Source organism: Neolamprologus brichardi, chromosome 3 (assembly GCF_056152115.1).
Source record: "Neolamprologus brichardi isolate AB-2024 chromosome 3, ASM5615211v1, whole genome shotgun sequence".
NCBI lineage: Eukaryota > Metazoa > Chordata > Actinopteri > Cichliformes > Cichlidae > Neolamprologus > Neolamprologus brichardi.
This window is the reverse complement of record NC_142106.1, coordinates 3437193-3465000: the sequence shown is the minus strand read 5'-3', so window position 1 is coordinate 3465000 and position 27808 is coordinate 3437193. Positions and strand designations below refer to the sequence as shown.

General features: G+C 40.8%; 2 protein-coding genes across 11 annotated transcripts in view; both read right to left on the bottom strand.

Annotated features, from left to right (window-relative positions):
- LOC148103145 (butyrophilin-like protein 2) overlaps positions 1–27808 on the bottom strand; it is a 100499-nt gene that overhangs the window by 3151 nt on the left and 69540 nt on the right. For 2 of the 5 annotated variants that reach the window (XM_087838474.1, XM_087838476.1), the window contains 2 exons: positions 9379–9705; positions 5300–5632 (listed from right to left, as the gene is read on the bottom strand). In XM_087838474.1, coding sequence (XP_087694600.1) covers positions 5300–5632; positions 9379–9705 — 660 coding nt within the window. Of the gene's footprint in view, positions 1–5299; positions 5633–9378; positions 9706–14341; positions 14449–14612; positions 14956–17392; positions 17770–27808 lie in introns of those variants that run through there. The other 3 variants (XM_087838480.1, XM_087838478.1, XM_087838483.1) reach the window with 3 other exon arrangements.
- On the bottom strand, positions 18136–26072 carry LOC148103146 (uncharacterized). 6 transcript variants are annotated; one of them, XR_015718549.1, is made up of 13 exons: positions 26016–26072; positions 25225–25689; positions 24851–25016; positions 24683–24765; positions 24338–24516; positions 23982–24089; positions 23809–23889; positions 22869–23006; positions 22586–22714; positions 22405–22468; positions 22222–22316; positions 21767–21880; positions 18136–18987 (listed from the first exon to the last, which is right to left on the bottom strand). XR_015718549.1 is itself a non-coding variant. In XM_087838659.1 (10 exons), coding segments are annotated over exons 5-10 (546 nt in total). In that variant the 5' UTR covers positions 24485–24516; positions 24683–24765; positions 24851–25016; positions 25225–25689; positions 26016–26072; the 3' UTR covers positions 18136–18986. The 6 variants fall into 6 exon arrangements, 4 of the variants coding, with proteins under 4 accessions (XP_087694785.1, XP_087694784.1, XP_087694786.1 ...); XR_015718548.1 differs by lacking the exon at positions 18136–18987 and having other exon boundaries at positions 21398–21880; XM_087838659.1 differs by lacking the exons at positions 22405–22468; positions 22586–22714; positions 22869–23006.

Below are 27808 nucleotides of genomic sequence, written 5' to 3'. Positions count from 1 at the left end.
CTGTGGCCGTGGGGCGTTTGGGTCCTGCTCGGCCTCCACACCTGGCTCTCCTCTGTGTGTGACTCCCACAGCCTGGGCTTTAGAGACAACTTCAATGTTTTCTGGGACAGGAGGCATCTTTCTGCAGCAGATGGGCTCCACTTCAACCAATCAGGAGCCAGATCCTCTCTGCTAACATATCATATGGAGTCCAGCAGGAAACACTCCATCAAGCACCTGTCCACACCTGCCCACACCTGCTGACCGCTCCGTCACTGACTGACGTCCCCCAGGTCCTAGTCCCTACCATCTCAGTTCCACTCTAAACACTAATACATGTTCAGCTGGACTCGGAGCCTCTGGAGACATTTTGGATGTTCCAGTCATGATAACTAACAGGACAGTTTGTGCAAGGTGGAGAAAATCTGCTGCATCATCCCATTGATGAAGCATTCAGCTCCACCCTACAGTTTCTCTGCTGCCTCCATCCACCTTGGTTCACTTTGCTCTTCTTAATGTTGGAGCTCTGAATAGTCAGGCTTTTATTCTGATTTTACAACTTCCCATCAGCTTGATTGGATGTTTTGAACAGAAACAGGATGAAATCTGGAGAGGACTGTCTAGTCTGTGAACTCTGACCCCACATATGATTGTTTCAGTCAGCCCAGAGAAAGTGGCTGGGTGGGTGGAGCTTTGGCTTCAAATGCTCCCCTATTAAGGTGGATGAAGGGTGTAGTTTGGAGGTGCTGCTTGTTAAAGAGTGAAACAGCTCCTATCTGTGCAGGTATCTCCACCCTCCTAAGACTCCATCAGAGTTGGAGCTGAACTCTCAGATGTTTCCTGCTCCATGGTTCTTATGTGTGATCACATGATCTGAGCTGCTGATTTTAAGATCCATGTTGATGATCTCACTGACTCATTTGAGTTCCTCAGTGCAGTAAATTCATTGGTTTCAAACAGCTGGGACTGTGTGAGGTCCTGAGGACTGACACTCAGGTGCAGCTCAGGATTTATCAGAGGAGAGCTGCATGATTACAAACTGAACTGTGAGGATCAGCTGACTGTACATGAACATGATTCAGCATCAGATCTGATCACTTACACACTCTGATAACATCTCCCCCTCTCTGTGCAAATACATGAACACTGCTAGAAGCAACAAGCACATCAGGATCAATCACATTTTGATTGCTTTTTGTGTTCCATTGAGAACAATCTGCAGTAAAGTGTGCGTCACAGACCTGATTTATTTCAACACTTTACTCCAAACTTTGAAAGTGAAACTCCTCTAAACACATATGAAATAATCCAGCCACAGAAACTGTCCACAGCTTTCAGTCTCCACATTTCCTGTGAAGCTCTGCAGGAAACCCTGACAGCAGCTTTTTAGCTCCAAAGCAGGTTTAGCTGTGGTGCAGAGTGTTAGTGACTCTGCCCGTGGACACAGTTATTTCTGCAGGTCACCTTGTTACAGGTGCATTTGGAGGAGATTCCCTTTCAGAGCACTCAAAGCTTTGTGGCAGGGAGTTTACTGCAGACTGCAGCATGTTTAATACCAAGCATGATGTGAGCCTGATGTGGCTGATAGCTGCTTCTAGCAGTCTTCATGTATGTGGAACGAGAGGGGAGATGTTATCAGGACCAGTTGGACGTCTCAAAGCTGTGAGCGCAGTGCTGAAACTTTGGCTCTGTCCTGTAGCTCTTCACTCAGTCCTCACCCTGAGTGTTTAGAGCCCAGCCACACATATTCCTGCTCCTCAGGAATTCTGGGATTTGGAGGAAACACAGCTAAACTGACCTGAAGCTAAGGGGGAGGAGCCACAATACAAGCTGCATCCAGCCAATGGGTGCACTGTTGAGCCACGGATGTGCAGAGGGTCACATGTTTAGTCCCATTTGTAGAAATGTGTCCATAATGAAGACAAATGCAGTCACACAGCTCTGCAACAGCACAAATCACTTTGATGGAGTTTGTTTGTGCTGCTCTCAGATCTGTACAACACTGACATGTGTGTCAACATGCTGCAGACTCACAAAGATGTGCCGTGTTAGCTTCATGTGTCCATCTGACACTATATTATAGTGACTTGAAGAAATCCCTGCAGCATCACATGCAGAACAAACAGAGGCCACGTGTGGCACAGTTCCTGTAACGGGATGAATCCGTGGATGTGTCGGGATCTGACGCTGAATCGTGTTGCTGTTCTTTTCCACATGGTACAGGTCAGCTGTTCCACACAGATTTCAGCTTTCTAGAAGAGTTAGTCTGGAATAAAGCAGCTCTCCTCTGGACCAATCCTGCCTCCAGCTGAGCCGTCACACATTCACACACAGTCCCAGCAGTTTGTAGCACAGCAGTGATCCTTCTATCAGAAACATGCTGCTTCTCCTTCATCCTCCTCTCATTGATCTGAATCAGCTGTTTTCACAGAGAAACGCTGCACAAATCCTTCACTCCACTATTTCTGTCAGCAGATGACTCGCTCTATCATGGCTGCTGCTCCTTTTTCACACACTCATTTGTGCTTTGAATCCAATCTGTTTCTCATCATCACCATGAACAGGCTGCTCATCAATCAGCACATTAGCTGTAGATCAGCTGCACACTGATGAAGATGCTCAGACAGACGGGCTGGGCACACAGAGGACTTTATGATCTGTTCTTAAATTCAGTCCAACATGGATCATTTCTGCTCACAGTCCAATCATCTCTGGAAACTTGTGCTTCCATGGCACACGGTGCGCTGGGCTGCTTCAACAAATAGCACTACACCTCTGGTTGTCAGCTTCACCTCTCCATCGCTCTTCCCGTGGCTACAGTACAAGTGAGCTGACACATCCATCAGTGGAGACTGTGGGCCAGTAAGGAGCAGCAGCTGCCTGCAACATGGGCTTTACATTGCAAACAGCCACAAGTCTGGGCCTAACCACGCCTTTGACTTCTTCTTCATTTCCATGAGATTTACATTTCAGGGAGTTCCCCTGGAAAAAGAGCCATTTTGAAAGCTGTTTGCTGACTTCATCAATAATCTGCTTCAATCATCCAGATGAGAATCCTGAGAATGGAGCAGCCCTGATAGCAGCTCATAGGATCACAGTGTTTTTCATTCAGCTGATTGATTTCACAGGTTAGGAGGTGAACCATCTAACTGTGCTCCTCCTTCCACCTTTGGACCACTCATTTAGTGACAGCCAGGATTTGACAATCAGCTGTGACACAGGAAAACATGAGGTGGGAAACTCTGGAGAAGATCTGCTTTTCTCTAAAGGGAGGCTCGCACATCTGATCTGCTCACCATCACTCAACTCACTTCAACAACATGCTGACTCAGTCATTTCTGCACGTTTCCTCATGTTACAGCCCTGACTTCAGTTCAGCTGAGGAGGAGATGAGGGAGGAGAGAGCAGTGGTGGAAGAAGAGGAGGAGAAGATCCAAAGAGGAGGCAGGGGGAGAGGCTCAGGAACAGTTAGCATCAGAGACTTTGAGCCATCATGGACTCCCACTCCTTCCATCCAGCCCTGTGTGGATCAGCAGCTCCAAAATGTCTGCTCACTCATGTTCTTACTGTCTGTGCTCTTCTTTCATTTCACTCATTATATATGAACTGCTCCTAAATCACACTGGATATGGATTTTCTGTCCATCCACACTAATTCTCTTCATTCTCACCTGATTGTTTGGATGCTCTTTGATAGCACATTGAAAATCCTCACAGTGACTTCTATTGCCACACTGACTGGACAAATACAAAGTTGAAGGCTTCATGTGTTTGGCACAAATAATACTTTGGTAGGTCTGAATTGTGTTTTGAACCATCTCTCAGGACCAAAGTCTTTTTGCTTCATTCAAAAAGAGCTGAAGGCTTTTTCCCTCACAGTTTGTCCTTTGATATTATTGGATGATGGACTGTGGAAAACACAAATGTGCACTTCTTAATGGCTCATATGTGCTATGAAAGAGCTCTTTGTGATCCTGAAGCTTTTCAATAGTGTTTCTTTGGCTGTTTGTAAAGTTTTCTGTGTGAACTCTCAGGAATCTGGAGCAGTCTAATAGAAGTCTACTGGGGTATAGAGGGAGGAGCTTCTGTCAAACTCTTTCTGATGAGGAACTGAAGCCGCTCTCATGGTCTCATCAAATCCATCAGACTGAGAAAAACTGTCATGTGACCTCTCAGAACAAACAGCCTGTTAGTTTCCTGCTGCCTCCATCACTCACTTTCATTCACTCTCAATCACACCAACATGTTAAAGCAGCGCTATAGCTCACCTGGCTGAGCAGGTGGGCTGAAGGCGGGGCTTACTACAGGTGCCTGTGTGTCCCTCACTCTCTCCCCACTTTCCTGTCTACTCTCTGCACCTATATAATAAAGGCAAACATGCCTCCAATAGAAATCTTTGCAAACACAAAGTCCCACAGCAGCCCCGTGTTCTCCGGCTAAAATGAGAGTTTTTGTCAGTGGAGTCTGGTGGCTTTAACCACACAAACATTACAGCTGCGCTCAAATATCACAAAGAGCTGTGACAGCAGAGAAACACATGAAAATCCTCCAAAGATCATCTAGAAATAGAAATCTGTCCACTGTGGGACGTGTGAGGCTGACATTAATATGTCTTAAAGTGGGAGATGAAGAAATGCTTCCAGGGCCCAAATCATGGAGACAAACATCAATCCACACTTCACTTTGTTTCCTGTCTCTAAAGTGGGAATATTTCAGTGTGATGAACAAACGGCCTCCAACAAATAAAGCTCATTTCCTTTTCCTGTCTTTTCTCCAGCGGCCTCAGCTTCTTCCTCTTTCCCCTGTCTTCTTCTGCAGACGCTCCTCTGTAGCTTCAAGCTCTTTCTCTTTACAAGGAGAGCTACAAACCTTTGCATCCAGCCACAAACACCCCATGGGCTCCTCTGGATCATCACACTCAGCATTTTCACAATAAAAGCCTCATATTTATGGCTGCTCCACCCTGACATGTGACAACATCCAAATGACTGGATCAAAGTGTTTGAATGATCTCAGCAGCTTTAAAACTATTGATATTTATACATTTACACTGATTTGGACTAAACTAACAAAACTATTGATTTGATCCAAACTCAACTCATGCCAGAGGCTTTTATTTTGAAGTTAGGATCATTTTAATGGTCTTCTTAGTCTGTTCATTTAAACACACAGTTGCTCCGCCTGACATTTTTGGCTTTTAGATCAAAACATCAAAGAATTTATTTTATTTGAATGAACTGAAAATAGATTCAAACTAAAAGCTTTTAGAGAATAAACTCCTTCATGACCTCTGACCTTTGACCTGTATCTACAGCACTGACCTCTGACTTTCAGCTCCACTTGTTTCTTCAGCAGGATGTTTCCCTCCCTGCTGTAGACGGTGCAGGTGTAGGTGTAGTTGTCTCCATCTGTGGGGTATTTCAGGGTCAGACTGAGGTCTCCAGTTTTCAGCAGGTCTTCATTCATCTTCGTTCCGTCTCTGTAAAACTGGTGCTGTTCTTCAGGCTGGTCAGAGACGTTCTCATACACGTGGACCTTCCTGTTGTAGATGTAATTGTCCATCCACTCCACTTTAGCGTCTTCAGGCAGGTGAAGTGTGGTGTTGAAGGGCAGCTGGACAGACTCCACCTCTGAATCCACCTCCACCTGGGGCACTGAGAGGACAACAAAGCACAACATGAGCTTGGATGGAGACATTTGTGTTGACTCTAACAGGCTGAATGCTGCTGCTTCACTGGGAGCTCACTGTTAGATAGAAAGTGGTCAGTGTGAAGAGGAGACGCAGCAGAAAGATGAAGACTGACAGGAAGAAAGCAGTGAACAGACTGTTGGAGCTGCTGTTAGTGGGACAGGACTTTATTCAGTCTCTGAGGACCAGATTTGACTTGATGAAGCAGAGAAACACAGTCTGAGTGTTTCTGTCACACTCACTTCATCACACAGCTCAGTTTGACAACATTTGGAAGAATTTGATAGAAGCGTTCCTTTAGTAAAAGCACCAAGAAAACACCATGAAAACACCTCACTACACACAAAACTGCAGTACTGGCAAATTGTACATAAAGTATGAAAAGTCAAAGTACTTATTGTGCAGAACAATGTTCCCATCAGTGTTCTATGGATCAATATTACTGCTGCACATGTTTAAGGCTGAGCTCATTTCAAATCCTTTCTATTGTGTTGAATCTGCAGTAATGCATCATATTCTATCAAATCATATGTTTGTAGTGGCTGTGCTGTGAGGACCACGTATCTCTAAATAAACAGCTGTTAATGAGCTCACAAACACAGGCCTACAGCTGGATTTGAAAAAGTCCATTCAATAGAAAATCAACAATCACAGCTGGATTCAAAGGCTTGAGCTCTGTGTGACATGGTTACCTGTCAGTATCTACAGGGGGATTCAAATATGAAGGAAACATGAAGGTGGTGCATTAGAAAAACTGCTGCTTTCAAGTGCAGAGCAACAAACTGTTTGAACTGATCCAACTTTATTAACACAGACAAAGATTTGTGCATCAGCTGCTGTAACATTTGTAATGAGCATTAATATTAATAAGTGTGAGTGAACAGAGCTGCTGCAACAGTGAAACTCTCACTGACTGATGTTACGTGAGGCCTTGTTGGCTCATTGTTAGTTCGCTGCACTGAAACAGGAAAATCCAGCTGTTAGTCATAATGTTTGTGTTTGTAAAGCACTTTATAACTGAGGACAGTGTGGAGGAGAGTCTGTGTGAGTCAGCTGCACCACTGCTTCATGCTTTGGTGTTTTTAACATAAAGTCGTCCCTGTAGACTGCTTTTAGTTTCAGTGTCCTTATTTTGCCCTCAGTTATTGGTTCTCACTGTCTCCAGATCAGGTTCAAACACAGAGGAGATCAGGGCTTTGCAGCTGCTCCTAAACTGTGGAACAAAGACCCACGCAACATTAGAGACCTTCAACACCCTCCATCCTCTTCCTCTTCTCCTTATCCCAGCACACAGAGAGGAGTGTCGGGGGAAAGGCCCCACTCAGGTGGTGGAAATGACCTCAGGAACTTGTTGCTGTGAGGCAACAATGATCAGCACCACCATACTGTTTGTTTCACTCATGGTTTCTCATTTTATGTTTGTTTTTAATCTGTTGAATTATTTCAGGACTTTGACTCATTTAAATGTGCATCACTTTGGTCAGCAGCTGTTTCAGTAACACTTTATAACACGACCTGCAAATAAGGCTCAAGTAGCCTGTAGTTACCTGTAAGTTTGTGTAACAAGTAGGTTTTGTACAGAAAGAATACAATAATTACACTGTAAGTACATTTAAGTACAGCGTCAGTCATTTTAAGTGCTGGGTTATTTCATGGGAAATCTCCAGAACAACAAACAATATTCCATCTTTGTACTTTCCGGGCCGCGGCTCATATTATGGAGCGACTCAGCCTTAGCCTAACATCCTGGTATTTTATAGCAAAGGACGCTAAGAAAGGAAACCCAGCCACACTGTAGCCGACTGTCTGCATTGTAATCAGGCTGCAATGTAGGGACGTGTCTACAAAGAAGCTCCAGCTGAAAGGATTACAGCAGGTTAGTGTGATGACAGATAGAGGTGTAAATGTACTGACATGTAAAGAGGGTGTTGAGAAGGTGGAAGAGTGACGTGTGAGCAGCAGCTTCATGACAAGAACAAGCACTTCAGATGTACAGAGAAGGTCAGGAAGTGTGGTAGTAATGGCTTGTTTGTAAAAGCCAAAAATAAACACATGATTTTAGCTCTGTACGTTCGACTTTTTGGGTCTCCAGATGATAAAGAAACAGATTTATTTACATCTATAACTGCTTATTCAGTTCCTGCTGGTGGGAGGTGGATTTAGGCCGACGTTCATCAAACCTAAATGAAGTATTTGTCCTAACAGTAAGAGGGCCAAATGTATTAATGAGTGTTGAAAACCTCCATGTGTGTCTGTACAGGTGGAGATCACTGGAGAAGCTGAAAGCTTTGGTGCTTTTCTACTAGTTGGGACGACTCTGTGAAAATCTGCTGACAGTCTGAGCAAGTTTTTGGACTCTTGCTCACAAAGTAAAAGACATTTTACAAAGTGAACAGAAAAGAAACTTGTTCTGAGTGTAAGTGTTGTTTTGGATGCTGATGGATTGTTGAAGCTCATGTTTGAAGAGTTATGGATTGTTTCATGTTCTTCTGTTTTAAGTTGAATGAACAGCTCAGCTCGTCTCCGTGTTTATAAGATCACATGATGCCTGTGCTCTCCACAGTTTGATCGTACGGATCAAAGTATCAGTGTGTTCATCACTGTGTTCATTTTATAGGTAACATGTAAAGACAGCTGAACAGTGAAACTTCCATTATGCAGAAAATGACTGAAGCAGAACTTACTCAGTAATGACTTCGGCTGCTACGATACTGAAAATGATTCACAGACAATTTGCATCTTTCCTATAAAATACCTGAAAGTTAAACCAGATTAAGACTCCATGACACGGCCCACAGCCCAGGAGGTTCAGGGTACTTGTTTCATTGTTTCCTGCAGAAACCTGACTTGTTGCTGAAAATTACGCGTAAGCACAGGATACTTGTTTGCAAATAAATGAACTGGCTTAGCGATGAACACATGTGAAATAATCCAGCCACAGAAACTGTCCACAGCTTTCAGTCTGTTTGCTGCTATAGATATAATCCAGCTGATGTGGGAGAACTACATGTGACACTTTGATGCAGCCATGAATCTGACTGATTTCTTTCCATTTTCAAAGGTTGATGCATCAGTTAAAGTCCTTAAAAAGCTCAGAAATAAAGAGAAAGGTTGGTTAAAGCAAAGAGAGGCACTGGCAGCATTGAAGACACTAAACAAGAGAAACAGATCAGAGAACATCAGACTGAATAAGTGGAATAAAGTGAAACAGAGAACTAACGCTCCCTAAGAATGGAGCTGTCAGAGGAAGAGAGCAGCAAACTGAAAGTCTCTGTTAGCTGCAGAGCTCTGAAACTTCACACAGCTTTGGATGATAACATGGAGAAAGGATGTGGAGATGTTCACACTTCTGCTAGAAATCATCTTCTAGTTATTGTGACTCAGATATGACTGATTATAGATGAGGACCAAAGAAGGTTTTTACTGAGATTTGAACTGACTTAGCTTAGCCTGTGTTTTAGCCACATGCTAAACAAACACATGTTCAGAAACTAGAAGATGTTACCTTTCAGATGAAGTCTCACACATGAACTTTGCTCCTACAGTTCATCTGCTGAAGCTTTTACATTTGAGTGGAAATCAAATAAAAATCAAAACAGCCACAAACATCAGACATGCTAACACTGTAACATTATTGGATGGAGCCCACTGAGACTGAACCACCATCATGAGTCTGACCTCTGACCTTTGACCTGTATCTACAGCACTGACCTCTGACAGTGAGATTCGCTTGTTTCTTCATCAGCATGTTTCCCTCCCTGCTGTAGACGGTGCAGGTGTAGGTGGAGTTGTCTCCATCTGTGGGGTGTTTCAGGGTCAGACTGAGGTCTCCAGGTTCCAGTAAGTTTCTCTTCATCTTTGTTCGGTTCTTGTATTTATCGTCCTGTTCTTCAGGCTGGTCAGAGCCGTTCTCATACACGTGGACCTTCCTGTTGTTTTTGTCCTTCCACTCCACTTTAGCATCTTTAGGCAGACAAACTGTGGTTTTGCAGATCAGCTGGACAGACTCCACCCCTGAATCCACCTCCACCCAGGTGACTGAGAGGACAACAAAGCACAACATGAGCTGTAGTGAAGTTACTAATGTTCTCCTTATGACCTGTTACAGAGGACTTATTTCTGTGCTTGTCCTGTTAGACCTCAGTGTAGACCACAACATTTTCCTACAAACACTAGAACACACCAGAGTTATTAAAGGAAATTCACTGCAGTGGTTTGAATCACATCTGATAGATTCCAGTTTTCTCTACAAAAAAAGTTATTCATAGATTTGTATCATTTGCAGATGATACACATTTAATTTTTACCATTAACACAGTTAAATCAGTAACAAGCATGTCTTAAAGATATAAAGGCCTGTATGGCCTCTATTTACTGTTTCTAAATTCATCACATTGATCCTGGACCTGTACATAAAAATAAATCATATTTATTTATTTATTTATAATTAACACACCCTTGTTGTTTTTTTCAAGCGATATCACTGTGTGATCGCTGCAGTCAGACAGCTGAAGCTCCCAAAATCCTCAAATCGTTTTTAAACGAGATTTTAAGAATTAAAAGTAAATCTCCAAAAGTTGATTCTGTTCATCTGGACGCAGCATTTTGTGGGAGAAACGTTTCGTCACTCATCCAGGTGACTTCTTCAGTCTCAGCTGACTGCAGGTTTCCCCAATCTTATAAACAGTACATTTGCATAATGACTGAAACCAGCCGACTGAAGGAACAGTTTCTTAATCTTAATTATGCAAATTCTCATGAAATTTTTGTAAAAAACTTCATACGACAGCTGAAACAGAATCAACCTCTTTACTGATGAGGAGCTGGGATGGAAATACTTTAATGATGTTTTGATAATAAACATGTGTCCATCATTAAATTTAGAGTAAACCACAGAAACAATGCTGGGGTTTCTCCTCAGCTGTCCAGCCTCCTCAAACAAAGAGATGCTGTCTGAGCTCAGACCAGAGAAACTAAATCTGAGGCAGACTGTTTGATTTTTAGACCCTTTTTTTCTAACACTCAAAAACCACTAAACATCTGAATGATCCTAACAAACAAACAAAAAAAACACCTAAAAATTAGGATAATAATAAAATCTTAAGGATATATCCACCAAAATGGCTGCTAAAAGACTGACGTACTTTACTAATAATTTGATATTTTGAACTGCTTTAATGAACATTTTGTTTCTTCGGGTCTTTACGTGAATCTTTACATCAGATTTCAAACAGCTTAATGAACAGGAGGCTCTCTGTAACCACTCAAACTCAGTCTGTGCTTCAGTCCTTCAGCTTTTCTCTCTGAATGTCCTGGAGGTCCACAGGACCTTAAATCTGTTGGATCCAAATCTGCAGGACCAGATCAACTCCATCCTTACCTCTAACTTATATTTTTAATTTCAGCTTTTGAACAGTGAGATCTATGGAAACCTATCCATGTTCTCCCTTTGAAAAGAGTTGATCCTTCAGATGTTCATAACTACAGGCCTGAATCTAAATTATGTGTGTTTAGTGAAAGTTTACAAAAATCTTATTAGTAAACAACTAAAAAATGTTCTGTACAAAAATGTAACTCTTTCTCAGTGTAACAGCGGCCCTTAGCAGCTGGAAACACAGTGAGATGGACCAAGGCCAGTGTAGTGGAACAAAAGTATTTATTTGCTATACAGCTCTCCTTACAACAATTAACTCGTCGAGCTTCTTCACAGCACAAAATCCACCTCTAATGACAACCGGCAGCCTTAAATATGTTCAGCTGTCACAGACTTAACCATTATTCCACTCTCAGGTAAATTATTAAATCCCAACCTTCCACCACAGTATACAATATATCAATTAGAATAAATAAATACACAAATACATTTCACATTTTCATATTAATAAATAGTTCACACTTTAATGTTACACCAAACCCAATATTACAAAAACCCAGAAACCCAAACACAACAAGATTCACCACCCTCTCTCTACCAATGGTCTCTCCCGGAACCTTTAAAATGTGTCTGGACCCCCGGGGAAACATTTGCCCAAACACCTTGAAGAGGACACAGGCAAGAAAGGTGAGTAATCATTATCTTACACTTATTTGCACCACTTTTATCCCTAGATTTCACACACATTTGCATTAGTTTTCCTTACTGGTAAACCTTAATCACAATCTCAATCACCCTTCTTCTCTCCTGACAGACAACAACCACATTCCTTGATGAGGAGCAGCTGTGCAGGATCTGAAACAGGGCTACCAACTGATTTTAAAATTCCCAATAAATAGTAAATAAATAATTAAAATTCTTGTGTGCAAATCCATGCTTAAAGTGCAATGCTAAGTAAAGTGCTTGATAAGGTGCTTTTAATAAAGTGAAAGGTGGGCTCTAAAGTGCTATACAGATAATATAAATAAATATAGTAAGGGAGTCCTCTTCCTTACACTCAGCATCAGTCAGGATTCAGAAAACAGCCCAATAACTGCTGCTGTTGAAGTGGTGAACGACATCATTGATGAGCTGCTCTTTGTTTTGACTTATTGAAGGTTTTTCACACAGTTGTCATTTTAGTAAACAGACTAAACAATGTTGGTCTCTCTGTAAATGCTGTGAGTTTGTTTTTAACTCATCAGCTACAACTCAGTGTGTCCACGTTGTTTTATATTAGGACCACTGTTCTTTTCTCGATAAATAAATAAACTCCATCTTTATGCAGAGGACAGATTGTTTGTCTCCTTCAGTCTTACAAAAAGTTGAATTTCTGAAGACTTTGATGTTGTTCAGTCCCATTTAACTTAAGTTGGTGTTAAATGCAGAGAAATCCAAGTTCATGTTATTATTAAACAGCAAAGAGTTGTTATCAACGTTTCCTAAGAACAAACCCATTCAAGGAGCTGAAACTGCAATGGTCACATCTTATAAGTATCTCAGTATCATTATAGATCAGAATTTGTCATTTAAAGCTCAGTTTGAAAGGATCGGGTCCAAGCTGAAATTTAAAAATTTAAATTTTGGGCATAAATCTTGATTCTTCTCCAAATGAGGAAAAACTTCATCTCTGTAACTTTTTTGTGTTTATTGGATTACAGTGATCTGCACCCATCCTGTACCAAAACAGATTAGATAGTGTCCATCGTTGTGCTTTGTTTTATTGCTGGCTGTAGAAATCGTGTACATCACTGTTCTGTGCGCTGCTGCTAAATGTCCATCTCTGTATATCTGTAGATTTTCCTGTTTGGTTTTTATCTATAAATCCCTGTTTGGCTGCTTTAAGTCATTTTTAAAGAAGTAAGAGAGCTCTTTTAGTCAGTCTGACACTCTTGTAATAATCTGTTTTTCACATCATTCACATTTTGTGTTCACTTGTCTGTGTGGAATATTGTATTTATCTCTTTACTAATATTGTTGTTTGTAATGTCTGCTGCCCTCTGCTGGTCTCTCTTGGACTTTAATCTCAGTGAGACTTTTACCTGGTTAAATCCTGTTAGACCTCAGTGTAGACCACAACATTTTACTACTATATACTACTGTATTTTATTGTTTTTCACTAAGTTTATTATTTTATCGTATTTATTATTCTTATTATATCTATTATGTTTCTATTGTTCAGCACTTTGGTCAGCCTTGTGTGTTTTTAAAGTGCTATATAAATAAACAATGATGATGATGATACTACAAACACTAGAACATTATTAAAGAAAATTTACTACAGTGATTTGAATCATATCTGATAGATTCCAGTTTGAGGAGCTTTCTTCACACACAAAGCTTGCTGCTTCTAAATTCATCACATTGATCCTGAACCTTTATATAACTATAACCAACACACACATATTAGATGTCAGTGACCACTGTGTGAAAATAATAAATATTAATGACACTATAATAAAATAAATGTATAATCAAATCTTATCATGGAGATCTCTTTAACATTGTTTTTTTTTATACCTTTATTGGATTACAGTGATCTGGTGTACATTGCATTGTAAATGGTAAAAGGACCCAAAAGCGCTTTACACAACCAATCATCCACACATCCACACACTGGTGATGGCAGCTACATTGTAGCCACAGCCACCTGGGGCGCACAGACAGAGGTGAGGCTGCCGGACACTGGCGCCACCGGGCCCTCTGACCACCACCAGTAGGTGAAGTGTTTTGCCCAAGGACACAATGGCTAAGACTGTCGGAGGGCTCGAATCAGCAACCGTCCGATTACAAGATGAGCTGCAACCTCGTGAGCCACGATCGCGATTGTATTGTAAAGTTACAATATTATTCACATGTCTGTGTTCTCGAGTATTAGTTGGGTTTTTTTGTAACCTCTGCTAACTCATGACCAATCACAGTGAAACTTTTGGTAAAAAGTAAAACTGGTTAAATTGCAGATAATGAAAGAACAGCTTGTCCACATGCAGCCTCTGTGTCAGATCAATGCAGTGAAGCACACACACTGTTTAGTAAAGTCATGTTGTGGAGCTGTTTCACTGATCAATGACTGAGTCTGAAGGAGGTTTTCTGACTTCTGGAACAAACCTGGAAGTTTCTCTTCAGCTCTCTGTATCAGCTGTTTGTAACTCTCAACTCTTTCAGCTTCTGGAACAAGTTTGTGTGAGCCACAGTCAAGGAGCCACCAGAAGACACCTGCTGACCATCGGCATTATGGGTAGTGTAGTAGGAGACACTCACCTGGCATGAAATAGTGCCGGAAATAATATAGAAGACCTCCAGAAACCACAAGAAGAACCAGGAGAACCAGGAGAGCTTTGGCCCAGGATGGAAACCGCTCTGTGGAGAAACACAAAGAACAACGTGACCTGTGACATTTGACCTCTGGCTGAATGAATTTAATGAAGAGGCCTTTACTCATAAAGCTAACATGATTATTCTGACAATTTTAAAATAATAAAGTTTTATCTGAGTGATGTCAGATGTATCTAAAGCAGGTGTTTGTTGCTGACCTTTGACCTGCAGCTGTACATCTCCCAGTTTCTGGTAGCCAAATATAGGGTCTCTGATGGAGCAGGTGTAGGTGGCGCTGTCAGACAGTTGGAGGTTGGTCAGGTTCAGGCTCAGGTTTCCAGTATCCAGAGCGTCAGTCTTCATGGATGTTCGGCCGCTGTAACGCTGGTTTTGATCTTTCAGTTCGTCTCCTTGAAGCTGACGCTGGTGGACGGTTGGAGGACTGAGGTCGGAGCGACTCCACACCACTGAGGGGTCAACAAATCTAAAAGTGGCAAACTGACAGGGCAGGATGAACGAGTCCCCCTCATATGACTCCACCGCTGAGGCATGCTGGGAAACTGAGGACACACAGACAGAGACTCCATGAGTCACTTTGAGGTGAAGAAAGCAGGAGACAAAACGACAGAAACATTCAACATTTTAACAACTCACAGAAAAAAAAAGTAAGAGGCAGGAAGTCCAGAGGAAGTGGAGGAACGAGCTGATGTGAGGCTTTAAAAGTGATGAATACAAGTTTAAAGTCAGGTCTGTATCTAACAGGCTGCCTGTGCTGTGAGGATGGACTGATGAGGACTCGTCTGTTTCAGTTTGTTAAAAATCTGTCAGGTTAACTGTGGATGAGCTGGAGGACACTTGGCTGAGAGCTGAGTAGAGAAAAGTACAACAGTCCAAACATGAGATGTTGGAGGACTTTTTCAAGCCCGTTTCTTATAAAAATGTGTGATATTTGTTTTATTTCTCAAAGGGGACATGAAACCTGACACAGATAAAGGCTCATTTACAGCACTGAGCCCTGCTCATAGATGTAACTCTGTCTGTGAAGCTGGATTTAAGAAATAAGTGCTTAAAGTGAAGTTTTATAAACATGGTTCAGAACTGAAGAAGCTTCTCGGATGAAGGTGAAACGTCTTCTAGCAACTTAAAGAAGTCCAGACGCTTTTCTTTGCAAGCTCCTTTGACTACGATGACCTGGATGACTGAGAACCTTCACAGACATATTTTATAAACATGTTTAGCGCCATCTTGTGTCAGTACGGGACGTGACATCATGTGGTTGGTTGGTTGGGGCTAATAGACTTACATTTTTACATGCTTTACATCTTTACATGTTTCTATATCTCTGCTGTGATCACTGAGCCATGGAGGACATTATATTTCTGATGTTTCACCTTCAAGGACAGATTTCCATGTACATATTGAAATGATCTAAGAGTCCCTGAGATCAAGGCTATGAGGGCAGAGACAGCTAAGAAGCTGCTGCTGACTCTGAGTTTAGATGCAGGTTTGTGAGCAGGAAACAGAAGCGGGGATGGAAGATAAGATCCTCGTGACCACAGACAAGAAAATCAAGCATTTCAACATTACTCAGAGAGATGCGAGAGAACAGTACACGCTCAGATCACTGCAGAGTTTCACCTGCAGATAAAAATGTTTGGTGTCCACCAAAAAAAGTTTTGGCCTCCACCAAAGGAAAATCAGCAGGACTGTGATTTTACAGCATTTTAATAAATGCACTTTCATTTAAGCTTAAATACATTTGAGTTTGTCAAAGAGCCAAAATAGCAGGAACACAAACAGACTAGTGTAAATTCAGCTCACACAGACTCTTTGTGTTCACTACATGCAGACCAGCTGTGCTCATATGTGCACTTACAGCTCATTTAGAGGCAGGAATATCCTGCTATGTCCCTGTTAGGACCTGCTCCTGTTAGGACCTGCTTCTGTCAGGACCTGCTTCTGTCAGGACCTGCTTCTGTCAGGACCTGCTTCTGTCAGGACCTGCTCCTGTCAGGACCTGCTTCTGTCAGGACCTGCTTCTGTCAGGACCTGCTTCTGTCAGGACCTGCTTCTGTCAGGACCTGCTTCTGTCAGGACCTGCTCCTGTCAGGACCTGCTCCTGTCAGGACCTGCTCCTGTCAGGACCTGCTCCTGTCAGGACCTGCTCCTGTCAGGACCTGCTCCTGTCAGGACCTGCTCCTGTCAGGACCTGCTCCTGTCAGGACCTGCTTCTTTGACTGCTCACCACTCAAACAGCTTCATGACATTAGCAGTAAGAGCAGATGTGGATCCACAGCAAACATGTATGTTGGTCACAATCAATGAAAGAAGCTCAGAAAGCTCTTCAGTAAAACCTGTGTTAGAAATGAAACACAGCACAGCATGCTGGGTAATTACAAGGACTCCCATCAGGCACAGGGAGGCACGTCCCCCTAACTACTCATGCTGATTAACACAACACACACATGTTACATGCACTTCTCTCCACGACCACTAGATGTCTCCACACTCTGTGCTGACTCCAATGATCAGAGCTGCTGAGCCTGTTTGCAGACAGAGGAGGAGCTCCTGCTGATCCGTGTGGGACTAAAAAGCTCTGATAACGTCCATCCAGCAGCTGATAACAGGGACATTTGGTGCCATGTCAGAGCTGCACAGTCAGTCATCAGTTTGGCTCTTTAGTTTGAAGAGTTCAAAGCAGCAGCAGAGAGTCTAAAGTGTGTCACACAGCACCAAGTTTCCTTTGGTCACGTATGAAATGTGAGTCAGAGCTTCAGCTACACAACAACACACACAGCAGCTGATTGTAACATGAGCTCATCTGAAAGCCACCAAGAAGAATCCAGAGATTTGAAAGTTGCTGCTTTGGATTGTTAGTTTGATCTGAATCAGAATCCAGTGTTTGATGGAAATCTCCTCCTGCTGCACTTCAACACATTAAAGAGAGAGATGAAAGAAAAGCTGATGATGAGAGCAGAGAGAGGAAGGTGTACTTACCGTGCAGGAGGATCACAAACACCACAAACATCTTCATGTTCCTGTCAAACTCAGAGACTCTTTAAAAGCCCTTCAGGACATCAGCTCACAGCAGCTTCACTTTCCTCTGCTGATCATCTACTGACACTCTCACACTCTCACACTGTCACAGCTCAGAGTTCAGCTTCACACTTTGTTAAAGCACATCTGTGGAATGAAGTCCGGCCGGCCACAGATCACTTCTGAGGAAAGAGGAGGACGTCGGCTTTCCTCGTAGTTTCACGCCCGAGCGCTCCGGTTGGAGGCGAAAGAAAAAACATGTGAAGTGTTGAACTAAGGAAGGAGGTCCTGTTCAAACAGCACAAATACACATGAAGACAAAGCTTTGTGTTTTCACAGCTGGGTGTGTTCCAGTAAAGTGTGAGCTTTAAAAACACAATCAGAGTTTGTGTCAGCTTTCAGTGAGTCACATTCAGTGTGTGCAGGCAAACATGATGGCAGACTGCCACAGATCACTTCTGAGGAAAGAGGAGGCGTTCAGCTTCCTCATAGTTTCACACCTGCATGAAGCAGCCTCACCCTGACAGCTTCAAATCACTGTCAGCTGATCACTTCCTGTCCTGTGATTGGCTAAGTTCATCAACAGGTGTGAAACTATGAGGAAGCTGAACGACCTCGTCTTTCCTCAGAGGTGATCTGTGGCAGTCTGCCATGTTCAGCTGCACAGACTCAGCCTGAGCTCTCTGAAAGCTGACTGGGACCTTTTTAAAGAAGTGTTATTTATAATTTAAAACATGAGAAATACATTCAAATGTCTGATAAAATAAGTATGATCTGATTTCAAACTGCAGCTATATTTCTTAATTTTTAAGAGCCAGTAAATGGTTATTGTGAAATGATAATATAAAAAAATTTGAAATAAACTGTGAACAATGAAATTATTTTGATAGAAGTGTTTTGTGATGAATACAGCAGACAGTAACCCTTCTGTGTGCAGCGGTGCTCTGCTTTCCTGAGCAGACAGTAAACGCAGCATGCAGAGTCCAGTCTGTCCTCAGTGTGTCAGCACAGCTTCAGTTCAGTTTCATTTAGTCATCCATTTATTTCTCTGTTACATTCATTTGGTGGGGACTGAGTGTTTATCTCTAAAGATCGGATCCAAGACATTTATTCAACCCTTGGAGGTGAAGGTTGTTACCATGGGAACCATAGATAATAATAAGGATTTATTTTAACAATCTCTGGGGAAATAAATGTTTCTCTGTTTAAAGCTGTAAATCTACTGCTGAGGAGAGTCCAGAGACATTTCCACAGATGTGTACAAATGTAATAATTTAAGAAGAATTCTGTTATTTAACCATAATAATAAAAATGAAACACCAGGTGATGATTTCAATATAAGACTGAATAACTACCTGCTGCTGGTTTCAGTGCGCTGTGCAAAGCTCTTTGGAGCTGCAGGATGAAGAAACAGCTTTTGCACATGTGAGCAGCATTAAGGGCGAGTGTGGTCATGACGCTGAGCCTGTGGGTGTCTGCAGAGACCCTCTCACTCTGTTAATGGAGCCTATGTCACCTGGAGCCCAGCAGACTGGAAACTATAATCAGGTCTTTATCTGTGTGGAGGCGTGAAGCGAGGACACAAACATGGACACATATCTCCCTTATTGTGACTGCTTGGATACTCAGTGAAGGACACTTCTGCAAGAATAATCAGCGTAAAATAGTTTCTCTGTCCTGTCACAAAGTTTCTAAATATTTCACACTAACTCTTAATCAGTTTCATGTTTATTGTCATCAGATCTTGAGATTTGTCAGGTCCGATGATGTCACACGACAGAAGAAACTGAAGCTGATTGGATCATAGATGACAGACAATTTTGTGCAAATGAGATTTTCAAGATTTCAGCAGCAGGTCAGCTACTAGAAGAAGGCTGGTGGATAATAACCCTCAGCTGTTTTCTGAGCATCCACTGGAGTGTAACTGGTGGATATTTCCACAGCTAACCCATCATGAGAAAAAGTTTCTTTTTTATTTCTTTCATCCTTCCTTAAAGAGATAAAGCAAACAGCACATATAGTATAGGACGCCAAACAGAGGAGAGTTGTCTGAAGGACAGGAAGACAGATCTGCATTCTGTTTCCTGATGGGCATGGAGGAGGAGGCACAGCTGCTCTGACTCAACTGATGCTTGAGGTTAAAGTTACCACACTTCCAGCTCACGTGCTGAACAACAGAAACAATCTGCACCACCTCCAGGTAGACTTTAGGTGTTGTGCTTCTGCTGCACTATGGAAACCTGATGGTGACGCTGCTGCTGCTGTTTGTCAGAGTCCAGCTCACAGCCCAGTTTCTGGTTTCCATGCCAGAGTAAACACGGCTGCTAAGCAACAGCTGAGCAGGATCTTCTCACACAGGGAGAGTTATGGCTGCACTCTCAGGATGGCGTTTTGTTTTTCTGCTTTGATAAACGTTTCCTTCCCCTTCGTGCTCTTCGGCCTCGTGGGTGGATCATGTTTGGAGGCCTTCCCAACATCTCAACAAGATAACGCAGCAGTGCTGCCCGAGGTCGTTCCCAGATGAAACCGTCTTCTTATCACCCAGGAGGAAGGAGAGAGTCTCAAACTGAAGCTCAACCTGTGACTGGACTCTCACAGACAGATTCATGTTGTTGTTCACAGCTGTCTGCCAGCAGGAACACACACTGCTGCACATCTGTGTGCGTCCAGCTGTTCTCCACTGTGCACAGTGTGCAGATGTTGTGAGTGGAACCCTCCACTGCAGCTGTCGTAGCAGAGACATCCTGTTTCCACTGAGGTTAGCTCTGAGCTACATGTTACTGTGAGTCTATTTAGGAAATCTTCCCTTCAGTTTGACCTCTGACCTTTGCCTACAGTACTGACATCAGTATCTACAGCAGGTGCTGGGGTTTGTTGCTGACCTTTGACCTGTAAATGAACGCTTGTCGGTCTCTCCCATCACTGATGGAGCAGGTGTAGTTGCTGCTGTCAGTCTGTTGGTTTTCTCAGAGTGAGGCTGAATCTGTGTGACCATCGTAGCTGTTTCTCCTCTAAGATCGTCTCCTCCTCCTCGTGGACAGATCAGCTGAAGAGTCCACATCACTGAGGCCTTCTAAAGTATGAAGCTGAGTACTTGCAGTTTGTTCATTATTACAAACACATTCCTCTGGACACAGACCAGGTACAGACATCTGCATCCTCATCTCTTTAGAAAGAACTCTGAAGTCGCTCTGACCTCTTTGTGAAATGTTTCAGTCTTTGTGTCAAACAGAATAAAACAGCTGTGTTTAGACTATAAATGCTGCTGGAGCTTCTACGCTCTTACAAACTCATCTCCTCTCTGGTAAATCAAAGTAAGGAAAAGAAATGAATGAAACAGCTTTTAGGAAAATCAAACACCAGCCCAGTCTGTGTCCTCTGTGAGACCTTTGAAAAACAATGAAAATCTCTAAACATTCAGTCAAATGTGACCCAGAGTTCACTGGGTCAGACCTCAGCAGATCAGCAGGTATGAACTCACCACCTACTGACCAATCAGATCTGTGGAATAACACCACTCTCTGTGGCAGATCTCTGTGCAGACAGTGGGAGGGTCTGGAGTCTTTGTGTTTCCCTGATGAGCTTCAGTAATAAAGATTTTTAGACTTTAACAGTGTCACAAATCTGTTCTGATATAGGCTTTCATATATATTCAGACCGTCCATTCCAAGCAGTATTTCAAGCCTACACTTGAATCCTGTGTTTATTCTCTTTAAAGTATAAGTATAAGTACTATCTGCAATCGCTGTGCAGCCTTTATGACACATATCTGTTATTAATCTCTGTCTCTCTTCCACAGCAGGTCTTTATCCTGTCTTCCTTCTCTCACCCCAACCAATCATAGCAGATGGCCCCGCCCCTCCCTGAGCCTGGTTCTGCTGGAGGTTTCTTCCTGTTAAAAGGGAGTTTTTCCTTCCCACTGTCGCCAAAGTGCTGCTCATAAGGGGTCATATGATTGTTGGGTTTTTCTCTGTATCTATGAAGCGCCTTGAGGCGGCTTTTGTTGTGATTTGGCGCTATATAAATAAAATTGAATTGAACTGAAATTCCCGACTGTGACTTGCTCTCTTTAAAGTATAAGTATAAGTACTATCTGCAATCGCTGTGCAGCCTTAATATTTGCACATCCTAAAAAGAGTATGTCACAAAATCTGCATGACTTAGGGCACCAAAGTATTAACCATATACTTAATTTGTGCAGTATACTGTGAAATTTAGAATTAGATGTATTCATATCTATTACAGCTACTGTTCTGGATGTGGATATTCTTCTGACCATGGCATGATGGCAAACAAGTAAGAAATTATATACAAATGTATATTATCATCACTTACCATCCACAGCTGAAGCCATCCTTCTGCACTGGATGGGTCAACACACCTCCCTTCCATTTAATGTCCACCCAGTCTGTTTTTGCGTGGCGGGTTCTCCTCATTTTTAAGTAATCACTGCACATTATTACAAAGCAGAATACAATTTGGTATATGTCGTATTTCCTAATTTAAAAAAAGATATTTTACAGAATTATACAGAATTTTATTTATTTATTTTTTGGCCTGTCCCGTTTGGCTCTTTTGCATCAGAATTATTGTCTAAATAATTTGTTCACCTGATAATTTTTATTTAACCGTACTGATTTATTTTGCAAATGAGACCTGGCCAAGAGGATGCCAACAGAGAAACACGCATTGTGGGGCCAGGTACAACAAGCTTCTACAAAGATGCAGTTGTAGTAAACTAACTTGTAAAGCCTATTTGCATAGAACAAAATGTGTTAAAGCCTAAATACCTGAATTTACGTGCAGCGAGTTTAGAGTCTTCCTCCTCTGATGAACTTGGCGCAGGATCAAGGAGATAAACAGTGTGATTCACTGCATTGATGAACTGTAGCAAAGATAAATCATTAAAACAATATTAATATATCGTCATTAAAAAAATACACAGACTTTAAAGTTATAATCTTGTTGCTTACCAGAAACTTCCAGTGTACATTTTTAATGTTAACAAACGTGACAATGGTACCGATCGAAGTTTACCTGTCAGAAAACATTTATGTATTTCTTACAGTTTGTGGAATTCTGTTAGCATTCAATCAGTAATTCTTTCTAAATGTATTTGAACATAATTATATGCACATTGGACAATCATCTTACGTTCCCCAAGCTTTGGCGAGAAAGCTGTGTCCGATCACCAAAGAGAATCAAGCCCACTGTGTAATGGTTCATAATGTAGATCCCCTTTTGCTCCTTTTTTGCCAGACAATGAAACAGCCCTTCAATTACCTACGTAAAGAATTTGCATAAACACAAAGCTATGTAATTTATATACTTTAAATTATGTTAATGATAAATAATCATGATAATGTCCTTTTAATTGAATTACATTACACAGTCTAATTATTGTGGTTATGAGTGCTTAAATTAATCATTGATATACCTCGCCTGTTAGCCACAGCTGTGGTCGAAGGGTTCGCAGATCACTGTGGCGGATAATTATGGACGTACCATGGTTTGTTGAGGGAAGCACAGAAACCACAACCTCTGTGTCTCTTTTCTTCCACAAAGACAGGACCTCCTCATTAAAGGAAAACACACTTAACATAAGATCTGACCAGCTATTGAACATGGTTTTGTTATTTCTAACACAGGTTTATGGACTGTTACTAACAATATGTCTTTGGAAAATTCATTCAAAATGTATCACTCCATGTCTTGAATGGTAAATGAACTGGTTCTTATAAAGCGCTTTTCTACTCTTCTGAGCACTCAAAGCGCTTTACACAACTTGTGCATTCACCCAAGCAGATTTTTCTAAGTGTGTTCTAACATTCACACACAATCGATGGATGCACTGGAGAGCAATTTATGGTTAGTATCTTGGATATTTGGTATGCAGACTAGGAGAAGCCAGTAATTGAATCACCAACCTTCAAATCAGTAGATGACCTGCTCTACCACCTGAGCTACAGCCACCCTTGAGCATTGGTAACTATATAAACTCAAAGCTGTAATGGCAACACTTGCAAAGTTACTGTTCCCATACTCTAACTATGTTCCTGAATGCTTGTTCCCATTCAGTTTCTACTGAGGAAAACATTTATTTATTTTGTTATTCCAAAAATTGACCATGTAATCACTGCAATCATTTTGAATTTTGGTGCCTCCCACTTAGGTTAAGGTTACAACTAGTCAACCAAAATCCTGGATGTTCACATCGAATGAATTGAACATGAATATCAACATGTAAATAAATAAGATTTGCCCTTCATACACGTGTCCATGACTGATTACTGTGTCATGGAAAGGATCTTCTATGGAAAAAGAAGGCATTACTATTACTTTGATGAATCCTTTATGTTAGCAGTTGTCAATCCTACCTGAAATTCTGGAGTTTCCAAGGTAACATCCTCAACTCTACCAGTCTGCACAGGGGAACTCGGGGCCATAGAGGAAGCAACCTATATAAATATTGTGTACAAGAAATACAAAAAATGTTATGCAAAATATTTGTCTTTATAAATGAACGATGAATTTGCACAACATTTTATACCGTCTTTGAAGATCTCCTGAAAGGAAAGGGCTTGCGGAGTACTGTTACATATCTCTCCTTCTTTTTTTGGCGACGTTCCTTCCATTTTTCTTCGTCCACTCTAAATTTCTGAACAAAATATAGGAGTCATTGAACATTGTTTAGGAATTACAGGTGAAATGCTGTGACAACATTTTCCTTAATTTACAATAAAGCAAAACACACAAAAATGTCCAGTAAGACACACCAGTGCCACCAAGCTATAAAATCACAATGTGGGGCACCTCAATATCCCACCACATCAAGAAGACTTCTTTTTAATGCTCCATTTTGAAACGGCAAAGCATTGATGGACATCAGCCAGTCATTCTGCAAACCTTTCTTTGAAGCTTTCTTTTTGAGTCTTCGTACTCCTTCAGCAGCGCTGTGTGACTGATTTGATACTGGACAACAAAGTCATCCAGCCTGGTGAGCCTTCCCGAACGTAGACGGATATGTTTCAGATCCCACTGGCTCTTCTCCATTATCCCTGCGTTTTATTACTCTCAGTAATATTCTGAAAAATCAAATTAAGAAATCATTAAATGTGATTTTTTTTAAAGATACACATTGTTGTTGTGTGCAATGTTGTATGATCTGCAATACAGATGACTCCTCTGGACCCGCCGTTTCTCAATCACACCACACAAATATGTATATATACTAAAAATCATGTGTCTTACTTGTCTCTTGATCTTTCTTAAGGCATTGTATTTGCTGTGGTACTGCTCATACATTTTCCCAGTGCCATGTCTTCCAAGGTCACCTTTGGATTTTGAAGATTAGAATAATATTGATGTGTGTAATTTCATTTTATAAACTAATTACTTGTCTACTTTAAAATGGCTTACCTAACATTATTGCAGACCATAATCCAGAAAAAGGAAGAAGATATTTGCTGATGTGCTCCATGAGCCCCTTGCTGTAGTAAGGGTTTGCCTCACCATCCATCTCCAATGATGTGTTGGAAATGAGCTCCTTAAAATGTCTCCCAAAGAGGTTGTTTCCCTTGACTCCCTAGCCAACAGACAAAACAGAATAATTATGTGATTTGAACATTTTGTGCACTCATCTTTCATATCTTTAATCTAAAAACCCAACATTATGTTGTATAAAACATTTAAAATTACTTGTGATTATTATGCTATTCCAAAGTATTTAAAAAGATGTATAAGAGGCAAAAGTTTAGCCTTTAGATAAATAATCAAAATTGACTTCAGTTTACCTTCCATTTTGCTCATTTTTTCCAGATACATGGCTCTAGGTAATTGGTTTTCCAATTCATGGCCAATTTTATCTCTCTTATGAGCTCTTACTGGCCTTCTTCTTAGTTCATAGTGGTTGTGCACACACTCGAGACCTTGAAAATTGACTTTTGCCTTTAGATCGTCTTCATTATCTACAGTGACTGGACAGTCCTCAAAACTGCAGCAACCCAGACACCAGAAGAAAGGGCCCTTTCTTACTGAGTCCAAAGCCTTGACTCTGTGCCTTTTGAAGGCAAGGGAACAATATGGAAACACTGTCCGTATTCCGTCTGAAATCAGATCTGTCCACTGTAGTCCCTTGTATCCTCTTTGGGATCTCTTATTTTTTATATTAGTCCATTCTTTCCTTTTCAAGAAAAAAAAGTCTGTTCAAGTGGGACCCTGATTCTTATGAATCCATCATCAGATGAGTTGCTGTTAGGCTAAAAAAGAGGAAAAATTTATTTTGTGAGAAAACGTTTTATCCATGTTACATAACTACTATAATATCAGTAAATATACTTGAAACAATTGTGTATTTTAAGTATATTTACAACCAGTGTTTCTAATGTCAGGATATACAGCAAAAATTCATGTTGAGAAGTGTCATGAAATATAAATTTCATTGTATGTTACAACATTTGATAAAATTCTTTATTTAATTGTATATTGTGTTTTTAAAAATATTTTTATGTAATATAAAGTGGTCATTTAAACAATGATCCTAGCACCAATCATAACTTATTTGAAAGCATTTTTAATGACTGACCTGCTCAGGAGACAGCTGTCCTTCCACCTGCGAGGAGACGTCCGGTGACAGAGAAGCGGCAGCTGATAGTTCTTCCTGTTGAAAATGACAATATTAAGTTTAGAGATAATTTCAACAGTAACACATTGACTAAAATTTGGTATACCAACATATTTGATATCAAACACCGAATTTTATTTATGGAACCTGCTCTGGTGGCTTTTGTCCATTATCTGAATCCCCTTTGACTGGTATAGACAAGTTCTGTAGAGAACAGGCATACATTTTTAACTAAATAATTTAATACAATATGTTTTTAAAAAAATTAAGTGAAAAGAACTAACCTGAAGAAATGCATCACAAATTCTGTAGCGGTTATTTTTATTATTCTGAATACCAAGTGTCAGGCAAACTTGACCCCAGGGGCCTCTTTATGAAGTGCATGGTCCTCCAGTTGCATGCCATGTTTTTTCAGCTGTTCCACAGTTTCAATAATTTCATTGATTGTAATCGTTTTCTTTTTGTTCTAAAACAGAAGATATAGCATTTTCAGTTTTATTTTTCCTGGAAAATGTATATGAAAGAAAAGAAGAAAAAAATACATACCCCAAATAAGCAGAAGCGGTAGACTCTAAGTGTAAAACAGAAAACATTACAGTGGCATTTATATCATTGATGAATATGAAATCATAACATTTTATAAAGAATATGTATAATATTCTCAATGAATTGAGAACAATTTTAAATCGGTGCCACTAATTACAAAACTTTGTTTCTATTCAAGTACTATTTGAACATGTTTTTGTGAAATACAATGCCCCTGAAGAAAATGTGCAGCACTTGATGTTAAAAAGCCATTGCCTGTTAGCAACAGATGTGCCTGTTATAGAACACGTGTTAATTAATTTCTGCCGTATGCTACAACTTTGCCTGAGTCCTGTGCGCAAATCTTTTTGTTTTTGCTCATAGCGAAGCCTGTTATCGAAAAAACCCCAGTAATAATATGGTGACATAAATGTAATTTTACGTGTTACACATAAGAAAAAAGACATTTTTACAATCAGAAATAACCTGGCTAATATCTCAGGCTAGGCTACAAGACTTGATTACTCAATTACATGTAATTGGAGATTAACTACTTTGTTAGCAAATTTTAAAAGTTACTATTTAAAGTTTATACTTTAAAAAAGGAACTCACCCCTTCTCCTTCTTCAGCATTTTTCCTGCACAAGACTTTTATGTTCAAAATGACATGTTTTCACCTCTAGTTTTTGAAATGTCGACAGAGTCAGACACTCCAAGCTCGCCTGTTTAATTGTAACGTCCAGTAGTGGGCGGTATAGGCTCTCCAACAGATTTTGTTTTTTTCAAGTGGACCATTATGGCTTTGCAATATTGCTCCACTTGATTGAAGTTTTAAAATTTATTTATTCAATCATTTTATTGTAAAATTTAAATTTGCAGTTATTATCAAAGGAATACACATAATTGGTTGATAGGAAATATTAATCCTTTAAGACCTACCATAGAACCAAGTCCGCCAGAGCTTATATTATATTTTTACATGCTGTGGAGCCATTTTTGGGAGCATTTCAAGTTGCTATACATCAATACAACGATTACAGCCCAAATTTTAATAATATACCTGCATTAAGTGCATAGTAATTACATTAATTGCAAAAAAGTGCAATAAACTACAAAAAAATTGAAAATCGTTTTTGCCTTTTTAACATATATTTCTAGTTAGAGAAATTTAAGAGGCTTATCCCTCAAAACTGTAAATACAAAAAAGTTGCACAAAATAGTTTCCCACC